General features: G+C 47.8%; 1 protein-coding gene across 2 annotated transcripts in view; it reads left to right on the top strand.

Moving 5' to 3' along the window:
- The window catches only part of LOC141053869 (uncharacterized), a 125,213-nt gene that overhangs the window by 104,788 nt on the left and 1,402 nt on the right, over positions 1 to 19,023 (top strand). For both annotated transcript variants that reach the window (XM_073551013.1, XM_073551012.1), the window contains exon 3: positions 3,701 to 4,045. In XM_073551013.1, coding sequence (XP_073407114.1) covers positions 3,701 to 4,045 — 345 coding nt within the window. The remainder of the gene's footprint in view (positions 1 to 3,700; positions 4,046 to 19,023) is intronic.

Here is a 19,023-nt window from a genome sequence, read left to right as displayed (position 1 = left end):
TGTATCACATAGACAAGGTGCGAGGGGTGGTGGTAGAACAACTAGTGGTACCTAAGTCCTTTCGCCAGGTAGTTTTGGAGTTGGCACATAAACATCCCTTGGGAGGACACCTGGCGGTAGAAAAGACAAAACACCGTATTCTGCAACGTTTCTTTTGGCCGGGTCTAGTGGGAAACGTGACCCAGTACTGTCGGTCATGTCCTACGTGTCAATTGACCGCACCTATGTCACATTTTAAAAGCCCCTTAGTGCCCTTACCAATAATAGAGGTGCCCTTCGAGAGGATAGCAATGGATATAGTCGGTCCATTAGTTAAATCTGCCAGGGGTCATCAGTACATTTTGGAAGTATTGGATTACGCCACGCGTTATCCCGAAGCAGTGCCCTTGCGGAATGCCAATGCGAAAACAATTTCAAAAGAGCTGGTTTATATGTTTTCCAGCACCGGCATTCCGAAAGAGATACTTACGGATCAAGGGACCCCCTTTATGTCTCGTATACTTAAGGATTTATGTAAACTACTAAAAATCTCCCATTTGCGTACCTCAGTATATCACCCTCAGACTGACGGTTTGGTGGAGCGCTTTAACAAAACCTTAAAGGGAATGTTGAAAAGGGTGGTGGATAAGGACGGGAGAGATTGGGATGCCCTACTACCATACCTCCTGTTCGCTATACGTGAGGTACCCCAATCCTCCACAGGCTTTTCACCTTTTGAGTTGGTTTATGGGCGGTGTCCTAGAGGCCTGTTAGATATTGCCAAGGAGACTTGGGAACAAGAGGTGACTCCTTATCGCAGTGTAATTGAACACATAGCACTTATGCAGGACCGAATTGCAGCAGTTTTGCCAATAGTTAAAGAGTGTTTAGAGCGCGCACAACATGCCCAAAGCACGGTATACAACCGAGCGGCAAAAACACGAGTCTTTCAACCCGGAGACAGGGTGTTGGTATTGGTGCCTACCGTAGAGAATAAATTTCTTGCGAAATGGCAGGGACCATACGAAGTGCTGGAACGAATAGGTGAAGTAAATTATAAAATACACCAACCAGACAAGAGAAAGCCCGAACAAATATACCACATAAACTTGCTTAAGGCCTGGCGGAACAGGGAGAGTCTGGTGGCAGGAGCTGCCCTTGAGGATGGGCCTCGAGGGGCACCACCTTCTAAGGTGAAGGACCCCCAGGTAGCTCCGCCAGAAGTGGGTATTGCAGACACGCTATCCGAAAGCCAGAAATGAGAGACCAGGGAGTTCATACAGAGGAACGCAGATATTTTCTCGGAACTTCCTGGCCGGACTCACCTAATTAAACATGACATTGTTACTGATCCACAGGTGCGGGTACGGCTAAAACCATATCGAATTCCGGAGGCTCGGAGACAAGCCATTGCCCGGGAAGTGAAGAAGATGTTAGAGCTCGGGGTCATTGAGGAGTCCCGGAGTGATTGGGCTAGCCCTATCGTACTGGTGCCCAAACCCGATGGGACTATCCGATTTTGTAACGATTTTCGGAAAGTAAATGAAGTATCGAAATTCGATGCCTACCCGATGCCAAGAGTCGATGAACTGATAGAGAGACTGGGTTCGGCCAGGTACATATCCACTATTGACTTAACAAAAGGTTATTGGCAGATTCCCCTCACGGAATCAGCCAAAGAGAAAACTGCCTTTGTTACGCCCCAGGGATTATTCCAGTACCGAGATATGCCATTTGGGTTGCATGGTGCCGCAGCCACCTTCCAACGTCTAATGGATATTGTCCTAAAACCCCATGGCCAGTATGCATCCGCGTACTTGGACGACATCATTATCTTTAGCGATGACTGGGACACACATTTGTCAAAAGTACAAGCCGTCTTAGACTCCCTAAAAACAGCTGGGTTGACTGCCAATCCCAAGAAATGTACGTTGGGATTGGAAGAGGCTCGCTATCTGTGATATAGCATAGGGAGAGGCGTCGTGAAGCCTCAAGCCAATAAAGTGGACGCTATTCAAAATTGGCCACGACCGGTAACCAAAAAACAGGTTGGAGCTTTTTTAGGGATCGTTGGTTATTATAGGCGGTTCATCAAACATTTTGCGACCATCGCAGCTCCTCTCACAGATCTTACTAAGGGGTCGAAATCTGTCACAATAAAGTGGAACGCAGAAGCAGAAGAGGCCTTTCAGCAATTGAAAACAGTCCTCTGTGACCAACCAGTGTTGGTTGCACCAGACTTTAAACGGGAGTTTATTGTCCAAACGGATGCCTCTGGGGTGGGCCTTGGCGCGGTTTTGTCTCAAGAAGTAAATGGCGAGGAACACCCAGTAACCTATCTAAGCAGAAAGCTTACGAGAGCAGAAAAGAACTACAGTGTAGTTGAGCGGGAAGCCCTGGCTGTGAAATGGGCCCTGTGCACCTTGCGCTATTATTTACTAGGTCGCCAGTTTAGACTAGTGACGGACCATTCGCCCCTAACGTGGATGTCCCGGGCAAAAGAAGGCAATGCGCGGGTGACATGCTGGTTCTTAGCATTACAAGGGTTTAAATTTTCCGTTGAGTACAGGGCGGGCACAGCACACAGAAATGCAGATGCGTTGTCTAGAACGCACTGCTTGGTGACTCGTCGTGTCCGACCCCACTGGCTCGAACAGAGGAGGGGGGTGTGTGAGGTGCCAAGGGGAGAGGTACTAGAAAACAGGTATATTTCTCCCCGTTTCATTTCATATGTCTCCCTGTACAGATGATGAAGCCAGTTTATTTCACTGTAATCCAGTCCTGGTTTCCTTAGTGATCAGCATGGAAAGGACTGGTAGTTCCCCCTCCACTTATTCAATCCAGGTTTTGGTTTCCTGACTGGTCCAGCTGATATAATCAGGAGGAGCTGGGATCTCTCATTCTATCTCGTCTGCTGAGCTGGGAGCTGACACAGTAAGATTACATGGACTTGTTTGCTGTTATATAGGTTTATTTTGTAGTTAGCCTGCTACTGTTAGTTAGTGGCCAGATGGCCTTAGATGTTTTATTTCATGTTTGGCATGTGTAACATTGAATAACAAGTGTGCACAATAAATATGCCGTGTCCATATCCATGTGGAACTTGCTAGTCTGCTGAAGTGACTTCATAGCCACACGCTTGTGCCTAAGCAAAGATCCCAGCTGAGCTATCTATTCCCCACAAAATATATATATTCCATGAGTTGTAAACTGAGGTGTGTATACATACTCTCACTGTTAGTTGTCCAATAACCGGCCTATTAGTGGCAACAGCCTGCATTCTCCTCTGTTAATTGTTGGTCAATTGCGTAATTGTCCTGATGATAGGGTGCAGCACAGGGCTGTTTGTAACAAAAAGGTAACAGTGTGGGGGGTTCAGCGTGACTCCTCCCACCTGGGATTTGACAGAAAAATATATAGAACCTTTCCTATAATGTCACAGAATATTTTTCTTATGTGAATGGCGTCTGCACACAGGCCAGTCACTGTAAGAGTTAGGGCTCTGACACATGAGAATTTACCTGTCATTAATGCAGTTTAGATTTGATGAAGTTTTCTATGTAAAGCGGAATTGTGTAAGAATCTTCAAGGCGGAGCAATGTGTGACCGGAAGAGATGATATGGGGCTTCATAATAGAGGAGACCTGTATGGAGCGATGTGTGGAGACGTCCTACACAACACTAAGATAATGCTCTCACTGAATGTTCTAATTCCTTGCAGGACTGGACCCCGAGGCGGGGACCCACTCAGATATATACGCCCATCCGGACTCCAATGTTCTCCTACCTATGAGATATAACTTGACCAGAGATGAAGACCCCATGAAGTGTGATCAGTTTATCTGGATATACACAGGACCCTCAGAATCAGCCCTGATTGCCAGAAGTAAAGGCTGTGAGATGACAGAACATAACTTCCGGAGGTTCTCTAACTATAACATCTCCCTGGACGGATGTCTGACCCTGATCAATGTCACCAGGAACATCAGCGGGAATTATACGGTCGCCATGTGCAACTCCGGAGGACAGATCATATTCTCACATAATTATGCTCTGTATGTACAAGGTAAGAGAGACCTGCACTGAGCGTTTGTATAGTGTAATGAGTGTGTTTACGTGTAGTGTAGACTCTAGGGGTGTACGTGTAGTGTGGGGTGTACTGAGCAGGGCGTACCTGTAGTGTACAGTGTAATGAGTGGGTGTACGTGTAGTGTGGGGTATAATGAGCGGGGTGTATGTGTAATTAGTGGGTGTACATGTAGTGTAGGCAGTACTGAACGGAGTATACATGTAGAGTAGTGTATGGTGTAATGAGCAGGTCTAAGTGTAGTGTACCGTGTAATGAGCAGGTGTACATGTAGTGTGGGGTGTACGTGGAGTGTAGGGTACAACAGAGTATTTTTACGTTTGTTATACTGTGTTTTTCTGTGCTTCAGTCTTTTGGTGGTGTGAACACTGTCATACAGACTTGTTTGCAGTGTGCACGGCCCATGTATGTTTTTGTGTCTAATTGGTTTCTTGCTATTGCAAGTCTGGGGAGGTTCCACCTCTCTCTTATGGACCGTACACACAAAAGCCATCTTCCATAGCATGTCCACATCGGACATTACCTTTCTGAATCCTGCTCATATAGGTACTGTTCACATGATCAGGTTTTAAATACATAATAGGATTGCTCTGATGGGTATACCATGACGTTGGTGGAGTGGCTTAGTATACATTTTATGCAAAAAACGCATCAACCAAATACCCTGTTTTGTTATAATCTTTTTACTAGCACTTGCTGTTTACTGTTACTTTTTTACAACAGAGTATTTTTACATTTGTTTTACTGTATTTTTCTGTGCTATAGGGTATAATGAGTAGGGTGTACCTGTGGTGTACAGTGTAATGAGCGGGGTGTTTGTGTAGTGTAGGCTGTATTGAGTGGGGTGTACGTGTAGTGTAGGGTGTAATGAGTGGGGTGTACGTGTAGTGTAGGTTGTATTGAGTGGGGTGTACATGTAGTGTAGGGTGTAATGAGTTGGGTGCACGTGTAGTGTAGGTTGTAATGAGTGGGGTGTACGTGTAGTGTAGGGTGTAATGTACCTGTGGTGTAGGCTGTACTGAGCGGAGTGTACATGTAGTGTAAGGTGTACTGAGCGGGGTGTATATGTGGTGTAGGCTGTACTGAGCGGGGTATATGTGTAGTGTAGGGTGTACTAAGTGGGGTGTATGTGTAGTGTAGGGTGTACTGAGCATAGTGTATATGTAGTGTAGGAGGTAATGAGCAGCGTGTATGTGTAGTCTAGAGTGTAAGAGGTCTTTGTACATTGTAAGGTGCATTGAGTGGGGTGTACGTGTAATGTGCAGTTTAATGAGAGAGGTGTACTTGCAGTGTAGGTTGTAATAATTGGGGTGCATGTGTAGTGTAGAGTTTGATGACCGGTGTGTATATGTGTATATGTAGTCTAGGGTGTAATGAGCAGGCTGTACGCGTATTGTATGGTGTAATGAGCACAGCATGATGTCCCCACAGTACATTCCACCACACAGTATGATGTCCCCACAGTACATTCCCCCCACACACATTATGATGTCCTCACACTACATTCCCCCCACACAGTATGATGTCCCCACAGTACATTCCCCCACACACAGTAATGATGTCCTCACAGTACATTCCCCCCACACACAGTATGATGTCCTCACAGTACATTCCCCCCACACAGTATGATGTCCTCACAGTACATTCCCCCCACACAGTATGATGTCCCCACAGTACATTCCACCACACAGTATGATGTCCCCACAGTACATTCTCCCACACACAGTATGATGTCCCCACAGTACATTCCCCCACACACAGTATGATGTCCCCACAGTACATTCCCCCCACACACAGTATGATGTCCTCACACTACATTCCCCCCACACAGTATGATGTCCCCACAGTACATTCCCCCACACACAGTAATGATGTCCTCACAGTACATTCCCCCCACACACAGTATGATGTCCTCACAGTACATTCCCCCCACACAGTATGATGTCCCCACAGTACATTCCCTCCACACACACTATGATGTCCTCACAGTACATTCCCTCCACACACAGTATGATGTCCTCACACTACATTCCCCCCACACAGTATGATGTCCCCACAGTACATTCCCCCACACACAGTAATGATGTCCTCACAGTACATTCCCCCACACACAGTATGATGTCCTCACAGTACATTCCTCACACACAGTATGATATCCCCACAGTACATTCCTCCACACACAGTATGATGTCCCCACAGTACATTCCTCCACACACAGCATGATGCCCCCACAGTACATTCCCCCACACACAGTATGATACAGTGGGGAAAAAAAGTATTTAGTCAGTCAGCAATAGTGCAAGTTCCACCACTTAAAAAGATGAGAGGCGTCTGTAATTTACATCATAGGTAGACCTCAACTATGGGAGACAAACTGAGAAAAAAAAATCCAGAAAATCACATTGTCTGTTTTTTTTTCATTTTATTTGCATATTATGGTGGAAAATAAGTATTTGGTCAGAAACAAGCAATCAAGATTTCTGGCTCTCACAGACCTGTAACTTCTTCTTTAAGAGTCTCCTCTTTCCTCCACTTATTACCTGTAGTAATGGCACCTGCTTAAACTTGTTATCAGTATAAAAAGACACCTGTGCACACCCTCAAACAGTCTGACTCCAAACTCCACTATGGTGAAGACCAAAGAGCTGTCAAAGGACACCAGAAACAAAATTGTAGCCCTGCACCAGGCTGGGAAGACTGAATCTGCAATAGCCAACCAGCTTGGAGTGAAGAAATCAACTGTGGGAGCAATAATTAGAAAATGGAAGACATACAAGACCACTGATAATCTCCCTCGATCTGGTGCTCCACGCAAAATCCCACCCCATGGGGTCAGAATGATCACAAGAACGGTGAGCAAAAATCCCAGAACCACGCGGGGGGACCTAGTGAATGAACTGCAGAGAGCTGGGACCAATGTAACAAGGCCTACCATAAGTAACACACTACGCCACCATGGACTCAGATCCTGCAGTGCCAGACGTGTCCCACTGCTTAAGCCTGTACATGTCCGGGCCCGTCTGAAGTTTGCTAGAGAGCATTTGGATGATCCAGAGGAGTTTTGGGAGAATGTCCTATGGTCTGATGAAACCAAACTGGAACTGTTTGGTAGAAGCACAACTTGTCGTGTTTGGAGGAAAAAGAATACTGAGTTGCATCCATCAAACACCATACCTACTGTAAAGCATGGTGGTGGAAACATCATGCTTTGGGGCTGTTTCTCTGCAAAGGGGCCAGGACGACTGATCCGGGTACATGAAAGAATGAATGGGGCCATGTATCGTGAGATTTTGAGTGCAAACCTCCTTCCATCAGCAAGGGCATTGAAGATGAAACGTGGCTGGGTCTTTCAACATGACAATGATCCAAAGCACACCGCCAGGGCAACGAAGGAGTGGCTTCGTAAGAAGCATTTCAAGGTCCTGGAGTGGCCTAGCCAGTCTCCAGATCTCAACCCTATAGAAAACCTTTGGAGGGAGTTGAAAGTCCGTGTTGCCAAGCGAAAAGCCAAAAACATCACTGCTCTAGAGGAGATCTGCATGGAGGAATGGGCCAACATACCAACAACAGTGTGTGGCAACCTTGTGAAGACTTACAGAAAACGTTTGACCTCTGTCATTGCCAACAAAGGATATATCACAAAGTATTGAGATGAAATTTTGTTTCTGACCAAATACTTATTTTCCACCATAATATGCAAATAAAATTAAAAAAAAAACAGACAATGTGATTTTCTGGATTTTTTTTTCTCAGTTTGTCTCCCATAGTTGAGGTCTACCTATGATGTAAATTACAGACGCCTCTCATCTTTTTAAGTGGTGGAACTTGCACTATTGCTGACTGACTAAATACTTTTTTTCCCCACTGTATCACCATAGTACATTCCCCACACACAGTAATGATGTCACCACAGTACATTCCCCCACACACAGTATGATGTCCTCATAGTACATCCCCCACACACAGTAAGATGTCCCCACAGTACATTCCCCCACACACAATCTGATGTCCCCACAGTAAATTCCCCCACACACAATATAATGTCCTCACATTACATTCCCCACATACCGTATGATGTCCCCACAGTACATTCCGCCCACACACAGCATGATGCCCCCACAGTACATTCCCCCACACACAGTAAGATGTCCACACAGTACATTCCACCACACACAGTATGATGCCCCCACAGTACATTCCCCCACACACAGTATGATGTCACCACAGTACATTCCCCCCACACACAGTATGATGTCCTCACAGTACATTCTCCCACACACAGCATGATGTCCTCACAGTACATTCCCCCCACACACAGTATGATGTCCCCACAGTACATTCCCCCACACACAGTATGATGTCCCCACAGTACATTACCCCACACACAGTATGATGTCCTCACAGTACATTCCCCCCACACACAGTATGATGTCCCCACAGTACATTCCCCCACACACAGTATGATGTCCCCACAGTACATTCCCCCACACACAGTATGATGTCCTCACAGTACATTCCCCCACACACAGTATGATGTCCTCACAGTACATTCTCCCACACACAGCATGATGTCCTCACAGTACATTCCCCACACACAGTATGATGTCCTCACAGTACATTCCTCCCACACACAGTATGATGTCCTCACAGTACATTCTCCCACACACAGCATGATGTCCTCACTGTACATTCCCCCCACACACAGTATGATGTCCCCACAGTATATTCTCCCACACACAGTATGATGTCCCCACAGTACATTCCCCCACACACAGTATGATGTCCCCACAGTACATTCCCCCACACACAGTATGATGTCCTCGCAGTACATTCCCCCACACACAGTATGATGTCCCCACAGTACATTCCCCCACACCCAGTATGATGCCCCCACAGTACATTCCCCCACACACTGTATGATGTTCCCACTGTATATTCCTCTATACAGAGTATGATGTCCCCACAGTTCATTCCCCACACACAGTATGGTGTCCCCACAGCACATTCCCCCCACACAGTATGATGTCCCCACAGTACATTCCCCCACACACAGTATGATGTCTCCACAGTACATTCCCCCACACACAGTTTGATGTCCCCACAGTACATTCCCCCACACACAGTATGATGTCCCCACAGTACATTCCCCCACACCCAGTATGATTCCCCCACAGTACATTCCTCCACACACAGTATGATGTTCCCACAGTATATTCCTCTACACACAGTATGATGTCCCCACAATATATTCCCCACACACAGTATGATGTCCTCACAGTACATTCCCCACACACAGTATGTCCCCACAGTATATTCATCGACACACAGTATGATGTCCCCACAGTACATTCCCCACACACAGTATGATGTCCTCACAGTACATTCCCCACACACAGTATGATGTCCCCACAGTACATTCCTCCACACACAGTATGATGTCCCCACACACAGTATGATGTCCTCACAGTACATTCCCCCACACACAGTATGATGTCCCCACAGTATATTCCTCCACACACAGTATGATGTCCCCACAGTACATTCCCCACACACAATATGATGTCCCCACAGCACATTCCCCCCACACAGTATGATGTCCCCACAGTACATTCCTCCACGCACAGTATGATGTCTCCACAGTACATTCCCCAACACACAGTATAGTGTCCCCCCAGCCTGTTTGCAATTACCATACTGTAATCAGGCCTACATTCATTGTCTTGTATCTGGTGGGGTCGTACTTGTCTTTGTTCCTCTCTGCAGGGGGCATCTCCAATACACAAACCTGCAGGCAGGCTGGAGACTGGGTTTCTGGAACATTCTTAATCCTTGGAGCTATGTTTAAGGGGGTGGGTGTTAGTATCTCTGCCCAACAAGGGGGCTGATCCCAAGAGAGGTAGGACAGTAAGCCACATGTTTAATTAGTTAATGCTGTGTCTTGGGAAGGGCAAGGATTTGCAGCTGCGGCCAGGTCCTGTGTCATGTACGGAGATTGGAGATCATTTGCCACATGGCATGGGATTGTGATGTTTTACACCCCAGCTGGATTTGTGGAACAAATCTCGAGTTTGTTGTTACATATTCCTTGGTGTCGCCTTAGTGGGTGGTGCCCCAAGATTTGTCCCTTTTGTGTGGCCACCTTGCAGACTCTAAGGAATCTACATTTGGTGTTATAATTTCCCCGTCTTAATTAAAGTTGTAGGATTGTTCATTGGCCTGTTGTCCCTGCCTGCTCTGTCACACCCCGTCACAAACTGGTTGGCATCAAAAGGATCAGAACAGAAGGAATGGAGAACTGTGGCCCGGCAACAAATGGAGCCAGAACCTCAGGATAATGGAATTGTACTTTGGGGAATCTACATACAAAGGCACACAAATTAGGGGTCAGTTACAAAGGACTATCCAAAGATTGACTTATTGAGGTTTTGGAAGAAGCTATCCTTCAAGATGGCACTGGAAAAGGATTACCAGAGCAAGTGGAGGAAAGACGGGACCTGGAGGTAAATACGCAGAAAAGTCAGTGGATTGTGTGGTATAAGGAGGAGATGGCATTACTTGGGGATGAAGCCACCATAGAAAACAAACGGGAGGCCATTCGGAGAGACCAGGAAAGGCAGCTTGCTGTGGAAGCAGCTAGAAGCCTCAGGCAGACATTAGTCACAGCACCCACCATGAGGGAAACCCCAAGAGTGTTCTGCAAGAAATTTAAGCCATTTAAGGAGGCTTCAGGGGACATTTTGGGATTCTTCCAAGACTTTGACTATGTATGTCAGTTAATGGAAATCCCAGAAATAGAGCGGGTCAGACATCTGGTGGGGCTCTTAGAGGTTGGAGCTGCGGAAGCATATCGAGCTATGGAACCATGGTGGAACTTTGAGTATGAGGACATTAAAGAAACCATCCTGGAACATTATGCGGTTACCCCAGACACTTACTGGACTCAGTTCCACTCCTTAGCCTGTAACAGGGAAGGCTCATTTAAAATGTAGGCAGTCACATAGGATCAAACAGGTGTGTCATCACTGGCTCGAGCGAGAGGGGGCCTTAACTCAGGAGACCATCATTCAGGTCATTTTAAAAGAACAGTTCTTTGCCAAATGCCCCGATGAGATCAGGGAATGGGTGCATGAGAGAAAACCAGCGACAGTAGAACAAGCTGCCGCTTTAGCTGATGAAGTTCTCAACATCAAGCCGCAGTGGAAAAAATTACTGGTGAAGGGGAAAAACTACCAGCACTCCACCATCAGTGGTCCCTTGTCCTTCAGTCTCCAGGGTTTTCTGTCCCACTAGACCACCACCTCATGATGATACCCATGTGAATCACCTTCCAGCTAGTCCTGCCTCCTCCTCTGGAATGCGACAAGGAGAGAAAGTGGTAGAGCGCAGGTGTTATAGATGTGGGCATCCCGGGCATCTGCAGACCATATGCCCAGCTGTACAGTGGAGAAATCGGTCTCAACCCCAGCAACCACTTCATTCACCTTCACATGGATATCAGCATCCTGGTTCCCTTACCTCTTTCCCCAGATAGTGGGAAGGGGAGCGATACAGCGCAGATGTTACCGATGTGGGCAGCCTGGGCATCTGCAAGACACCTGCCCTTAGGGTCAATTGAGGAGTGACCCCACACCAAGTCGGCCTATCAATTATTTACAGCCAAATACAATGGAGGAAGAGGTGCCACTACGCCAAATTGACTTCCATAGTAGCTCAGACACCCATGTTCGACCATTAGGGGTTTATGGGGTGCGGGCCACAGCCACAATTTCCTCTAATCATAGAAGAAAGCACTTACAGGAGGTTGTGCTGGACGGTCGGCGGGTTCTTGGGTTTTGTGACTCTGGAGCATTTCTCACCATAGCTGATCCCAGAGGGTTTCGGCTAGAGGCAATACAGCATGGATCTGGGATTACCATTGAATTAGCTGAAGGCCAATGGTAGAATATCACAAAAGCAAGTGTGGAATTGGACTGTGGCTTTGGGGTCAAGCAATGCATGGTTGAGGGTGATAAGGGGCCTGCCTGCAGATATTATCCTAGGAAATAATGTAGGAGAGCTACAATGTTGATTTGTGGGTGCAGGAAGCAGAGTTTAAGTCAAAGAGGTTGTGAAAAGGAGCTCGGCCTTCAACCATACAACTTCCCTATACAATAAAGAAGAGGTAGTCAGCACCAAAATGCTGATGGATTGTACAGACAGAAGCCATGAGTTGTCGGCCATGTCTACATGTTTTTGACAAGCGACCTGTTGAGGTCACTAGGATGTACATAACTTGAGGGGGGAAGTGGTTGTAACAGAAAGTCACCCCCAGCCTGTTTGCATGTGGGTTGCCCTCCCAGGGCTGTGGGGTACTCGATGCCGGGCCAGTGTCAGGGGGATGTGTCACAGCAGCGGTGTCCCGGTTCATGGCTGGGCGCCCAAATCAATGGTGGTTTGAGATGTAGTTTATATGGATAGTTCGTGACGCCACCTGTGGTGTTTGGCAAGTAAGATGTTAAGCCAACGCTGCGTGCAGATCCACTGGGACTGATGGTGTGGTGCAGCAAAGATGGTGTAGCTCCCCACAGGTGGAGCTGTAGTCCCAGGGCAGTGTAGATGTGGTTGGCATGGGGATGTAGCAGTGCCGACGGGGTAGGAAGCAGACAAGACACAGCAGGGTGCAATTTCTGTACCTTTACTTGATAACTGCAGTCCAGGGTCCTGATTACAGATGGTAACCTTATCCGAAAGACCTTAATGACTATAGACCTGTAGCATTGACATCACACCTGATGAAGGTACTAGAGAGATTGGTTCTCACACGTCTCCGTCCTCTAGTGAGCTCGGATATGGACCCTCTCTGCCATTATCCACTTTCTAGATAGGACTCTCTCTCACCTGGAGAAACCTGGGAACACGGTGAGAATAATGTCCTTCGATTTCTCTAGTGCTTTTAATACCATAGAGCCAGGTCTACTGAGAGACAAGCTTGGCCTTGTTGGCGTGGCCCTCCAACTCTCCACCTGGATCCTTAACTACCTCACGAACCGACCTCAGTTTGTAAAGGTTCGGGACAGTGTGTCAGACACGGTGATCTGCAATACAGGGGCACCTCAAGGTACAGTTCTTGCCCCTTTTCTCTTCACACTGTACACTGCGGATTATAAGTGCAACTCATCTAGCTGCTACTTGCAGAAGTATTCTGATGACTCTGCAATAGTAGGCCTCATCACAGGAGGAGATGAAAGAGAGTACAGAGATACTAACCAAGATTTGTGGAGTGGTGTCAGATGAACCACCTTAGGATTAATTCCGGGAAGACTAAGGAATTGGTGGTGGACTTTCGCAAGGGAAAAAATCCAGCAGTAGTGGTGAACATTCAGGGAAATGACATTGAGATAGTCGACACCTATAAGTACCTTGGTGTGATCCTCAATAATAAGCTTGACTGGGCCCATCACTTGGATGCAGCGTACAGGAAGGGCCACAGTAGGCTTTATCTGCTCAGAAGGCTGAGAGCCTTCGGAGTTAGGGGGGCACTCCTTGCATCCTTCTTCAACTCTGTTGTGGCATCAGTCATCTTCTTTGGTGTGGCGTGCTGGGGGTAGTGGTATATCAACCAGGGACAGGAATAGGCTGGACAAACTGATTAGAAGGGCCAGCTCTGTCCTGGGATGCCCCCTTGACCCAGTTCAGGAAGTAGGCGACAGGAGGATACTGGCCAAGGTGAGCTACATGGTGCAGAATGATTCCCATCCCATGCATGAGACCGTGACAACGATGTGCAGTACTGTCAGTGACCGGCTACTTCATCCTAAATGTGAGAGGGAGCGCTATCGAAAGTCCTTCCTTCCTGCTGCAGTTAGGCTGTATAACCAGCACTGTCCAAAACGGAGAACGACCCAAACAGTGAACTAATAGATTCAAAGTTGTGATAGTCCGGATATATCTTTCTTTTTTTTTTTTCCGTATATGTACCTACCTACTGTCAATATAATGCCTTTATGCATCTGTATCTGTACTTGTTCCTGCCTTGCTGCTGTAATGCTCTGAATTTCCCCATGGTGGGACGATTAAAGGATTATCTTATCTTATCTTATCTTATTGGAGCAGGATAGCCTGGAAGCAACTCAGGGATTCTCTCTCACAGATGGGCTGTGCAGTCTCCTTCCTAGTGCTTTGTGGTGTGAAGCACTCCAGTCCTTAGTTACTCTGAAGTTCCTCCTGTCAGACGTTCCTAGAACCTCACTTGCACGGCTGACAGCTGTAGCCTATCTCTGGGACTCTTTACTCCCGGCTCTCTATCCGTTTTGCTGTTCTGCCTCAAGTCTTAGATGGGAGCAGGGCATTTACAGCCTCCTACCCCTCTGGTGTCTGTGGCAGGACCGTTAGTATCCGTACCACCGTGGAGACCAGGCTCCAGTTCGTGCGCTCTCAAGCTGAGGGAGCTCGCCTTCTGCAGCTCAACCTCCAGCTTCGTTCTCCACGTCTGCACACTTCACCCTCCGCAGACTAACTAACTCCCCTTCCTCCTGGCCCTCAGGGAGCACTCCTCCCCTGAATCCTGGTTCAGAGTTCCCCCTGCTGGCCTGGAGTGGAACTGTGTTGCATGTAAGGATTGACTGTGAGAGAGACCCATCATTGCCTCCAAGCCTGGCATTACCCTTCCCTGGAGGAAGGCAAAGGCACTGTGGCGGCCATACTCCTGGGGACGCCACACATGGACCATACCATAATAAGGCCTACATTAACATTCCTTGTCCTGTATATTCCTTGACGTCGGATTACTGGGTAGTGCCCCCGGATTTGTCCCTTTTGTGTGGCCACCTTGCAGATGCTAAGGAATCTATGTTTGGTGTTAAAGTTTCCCTGTCTCAATAAAAGTTACTGGATTGTTCATCGGCCTGCTGTCCCTGCCTGCTGTCACACTCCCCGAAAAATACATTCCTCCACACACATTATGGTGCAGTATACATGTAGTGTGCTGTGTAATGAGCAGTGTGTGTGTACGGCGCAATGAATATCATCAAAATGTGAATTTATTTAAGTTTTTCAATACAAAAAGTGACTCTCCTATGTTCTCTAGAGTCATTACACACAGAGTGATCTATTTCACATGTTTATTTCTGTTAATGTTGAGGATTATGGCTTACAGCCAATTAAAACCCAAAAGTCATTATCTCAGTAAATTAGAATACTTTATAACACCAGCTGGAAAAATTATTTTAAAGTCCAAAATATTGGCCTACTGAAATGTTTGTTCAGTAAATGCACGCAATACTTGGTCCGGCTCCTTTGGCATCAATTACTGCATCAATGTGGCGTGGCCTGGAGGCGATCAGCCTGTGGCACTGCTGAGGGGTTATGGAAGCCCAGGTTGCTTTGATAGCAGCCTTCAGCTCATCTGCATTGTGGGGTCTGATGTCTCTCATCTTCCTCTTGACAATACTCCATAGATTCTTTAAGGGGTTAAGGTCAGGCGAGTTTGCTGCCAATCAAGCCCAGTGATACTGTTGGTTGTACACCAGGTATTGGTACTTTTGGCAGTGTGGACAGGGGCCAAGTCCTGCTGGAGAATGACATTTCCATCTCCATATAGCTTGTCAGCAGAGGGAAGCATGAAGAGCTCTAAAATGTCCTGGTAGACGGCTGCGCTGACTTTGGTCTTGATAAAACACAGTGGACCTACACCAGCAGATGACATGGCTCCCCAAACCATCACTGACTGTGGAGACTTCACACTAGACCTCCAGCAGCTTGGATTGTGGCCTCTCCACTCTTCCTCCAGACTCTGGGACCTTGATTTCCAAATGAAATGCAAAATTTACTTATATCTGAAAACACCTTGGACCACTGACAACAGTCCAGTTCTTTTCCTCCTTGGCCCAGGTAAGACGCTTCTGGCGTTGTCTGTTGGTCATGAGTGGCTTGACCCAAGGAATGCGACACTTGTAGCCCATGTCCTAGATACATTTGTGTGTGGTGGCTCTTGAAGCAATGACTCCAGCAGCAGTCCACTCCTTGTGAATCTCCCACAAATTTTTGAATGGCCTTTTCTTAACAATCCTGTAACAACCCTGCTGGCATTACTGCATGGCCTTCCATCCCCCACCTGCCTTACTCACCAACTTATTCACTACTCCAGGCCAGGCGGTGAGTTCTGTCTTCTGCCGGCACCATGCTGTATGCCTCTTGCCTCCTGCCTGGTCTCTGCATACTTCCTGGCTGTGTGCATAGGGGGGTGGCGCCAAAACTCTCTGTCTCTTTTTGAGTCAGTGTGCACCTGCCTAATGTGTTCCCGGCTAATTGTCAAGAGGTCTCCAGTACTTAAGGCATCCTCGCCCATAGGAGGATAGCTGAGCAATGCCTTTACTCAGTTAGTGTCTTGCTACTGAGCTGCCAGTTCCAGTACTGTATTTTCCCTTCTCTGGAGGTTTGATTCCCAGACCTGTATCTGTACCTAACCAGAGCAACAGCACCAACATTTCGGCATAGAGCCTTTCTCAAGGTTGTTGCATCACTGGTCAGAGCAAGGAAACATGGGTCTCAAAGGACTACCGGATTTTGCAGCCGCTTCCCCTGCCACCCGCATTTGTCCTGGACCTCCACTGCAGGCGTCCATTCGCTCTCCATAGTGATCCTATCACATTTCTCACCCATGCACACTCTGCAAATTGTATGGAACCTCACCTCTATTTGAAAATCCGGTAGTCCTTTGAGACCCATGTTTCCTTGCTCTGACCAGTGATGCAACAACCTTGAGAAAGGCTCTATGCCGAAACGTTGGTGCTGTTGCTCTGGTTAGGTTCCCTTTGCAGTGTGTCAATTAATAAATTCACTTTTGCATATACATCCCTTCTTCTCTTCATTTGAGTGCTGGGGTTTACTTTACTTTATTGTCTACTTATGATTCTTTACCCCTAGAGCATCTTCAGTGTGTGGTAGAGCCTGGAATTCATATACTCCTGTATCTGTACCTGTCTGTTCTGCCATCCAGGAGGCAGTATATCCTGGTCTCTGTGTCCTTGTTCCTAACCTTGTCTCATATCTGTTCTCTCTGCCCTCCAGGAGGCAGTATATCCGGGTCTCTGTGTCTTTGTTCCTGTACCTTGTCTCATACCTTTACCTTGTCTGAACTCAGTCCTACCTCTGTCTGTTAGTCTCCTTGTCTGTGGCTCCTTTCCCTGCTGTGTCTATCCTTGTGTCCTCTCTATCTGCCTGTGCTCCGCACTCTTGCGGCTCTGCCTGTGCTCCGCACTCTTGTGGCTCTGCCTGTGCTTCGTACTCTCGCAGCTCTTCCGGTGCTCCACACTCTTGCGGCTCTGCCTCTGCTCTGCACTCTTGCAGCTCTGTCTGTGCTCTGTACTCTTGCAGCTCTGTATGTGCCCCGTACTCTTGCAGCTCTGTTTGTGCCCCGTACTCTTGCGGCTGCCTGTGCTCCGCACTCTTGCAGCTCTGTCTTTGCCCCGTACTCTTGCGGCTCTGTCTGTTCCCCGCATTCTTGCGGCTGTCTGTGCCCCGCACTCTGCTCTGTCTGTGACCCGCACTCTGCTCTGTCTGTGACCCGCACTCTGCTCTGTCTGTGACCCGCACTCTGCTCTGTCTGTGACCCGCACTCTTGCAGCTCTGCCTGTGCTCCGCACTCCTGCGGTTCTGCTTTGCTCCGCTCCTGAAGAACCTCTTGCTGCAGCTTCTCTCTGCATACCTTGCGGTTCCGCTTGTTCAGCTCCTGCTGCTGCAGAACCTCTTGCTCCAAACCACAGCTCCTCTCCGCAGCCTTGCGGTTCTTCTCTGTTCCGTGTATGGCATATCCTTGTACTACCCGTCTGTACTGGTTCCTAGTCAGTACCGGCTTCTCCAGTGTGAACAGGTCCAAACCTGTTCCCTCATACCTGTCTATATTTCTATCCATCCTGAACCAGTACTTGCACCTCCCCTGTGAACACGTCTCTACCTATTCCATACACCACTCTTTCCTGCCCGTGTCCCTGTGCCTTCCCAGTCAGTTCCTGCCTCTTGTGTCTCAGCCGTGCCCGCCTGCCAGTGTCTCAGCCATGCCCGCCTGCCAGTGTCTCAGCCATGCCCGCCTGCCAGTGTGTCAGCCATGCCCGCCTGCCAATGTGTCAGCCATGCCCGCCTGCCAGTGTCTCAGCCGTGCCCGCCTGCCTGAGTACTAGCCATGCCCGCCTGCCTGAGTACCAGCCGTGCCTGCCTACTCATTCGAGTATCAGCTGTACTCACTTTCCTGTCTGTCAGTCATGCCTGTCACCCACACCTGTCCTAGCGTTCCATCCCCCAGTGGGATCAGCAGCCACAACCAGACACCACCCTAGAGTGGCACCTGGCAGCTACCTGCCGCACAAGCCTGACCTCACCATCAGAGGCTACAGTGAACACCAAGGTAGCTGCTTAGTTATGCCCCTTACAGGGAAGTCAGGTTTGTGGCACAGTGGGCCCAAAACCCCCTCGCTCGCGCCAACCAGTCAGGGCACAAGCATGACAAATCCTTTCCAGGCTGCGGTTATTCCGGATGCTTGTGCACCTTTTTCTACCACACTTTTTCCTTCCAATCCACTTTCCATTAATCTGCTTGGATACAGCACTCTATGAACAGCCGGCTTCTTTAGCAATGACCTTTTGTGGCTTCCCCTTCTTGTGGAGTGTGTCAGTGACTGCCTTCTGGACATCTGTCAGGTCAGCAGTCTTCCCCATGATTGTGGAGCTACTGAAACAGACTAAGGGACCTTTATAAACAGTTAGGAGCCTTTACAGGTGTTTATTGTTAATTATCCTAATTTACTGAGATAATGACTTTTGGGTTCTCATTGGCTGTAAGCCATAATCATCAACATTACCAGAAATAAACCCGTGACATAGATCACTCTGTGTGTAATGACTCTATAGAATAGAGAAGAGTCACTGTCTGTATTGAAGAACTCAAATAAATTCACTTTTTGATGATATTCTAATTTGGTGAG

This window comes from Dendrobates tinctorius, unplaced genomic scaffold (assembly GCF_039654945.1).
Source record: "Dendrobates tinctorius isolate UK_male_01 unplaced genomic scaffold, ASM3965494v1 ptg000172l, whole genome shotgun sequence".
NCBI classification, from domain to species: Eukaryota; Metazoa; Chordata; class Amphibia; order Anura; family Dendrobatidae; genus Dendrobates; species Dendrobates tinctorius.
This window is presented reverse-complemented; position numbering and strand designations above follow the sequence as displayed.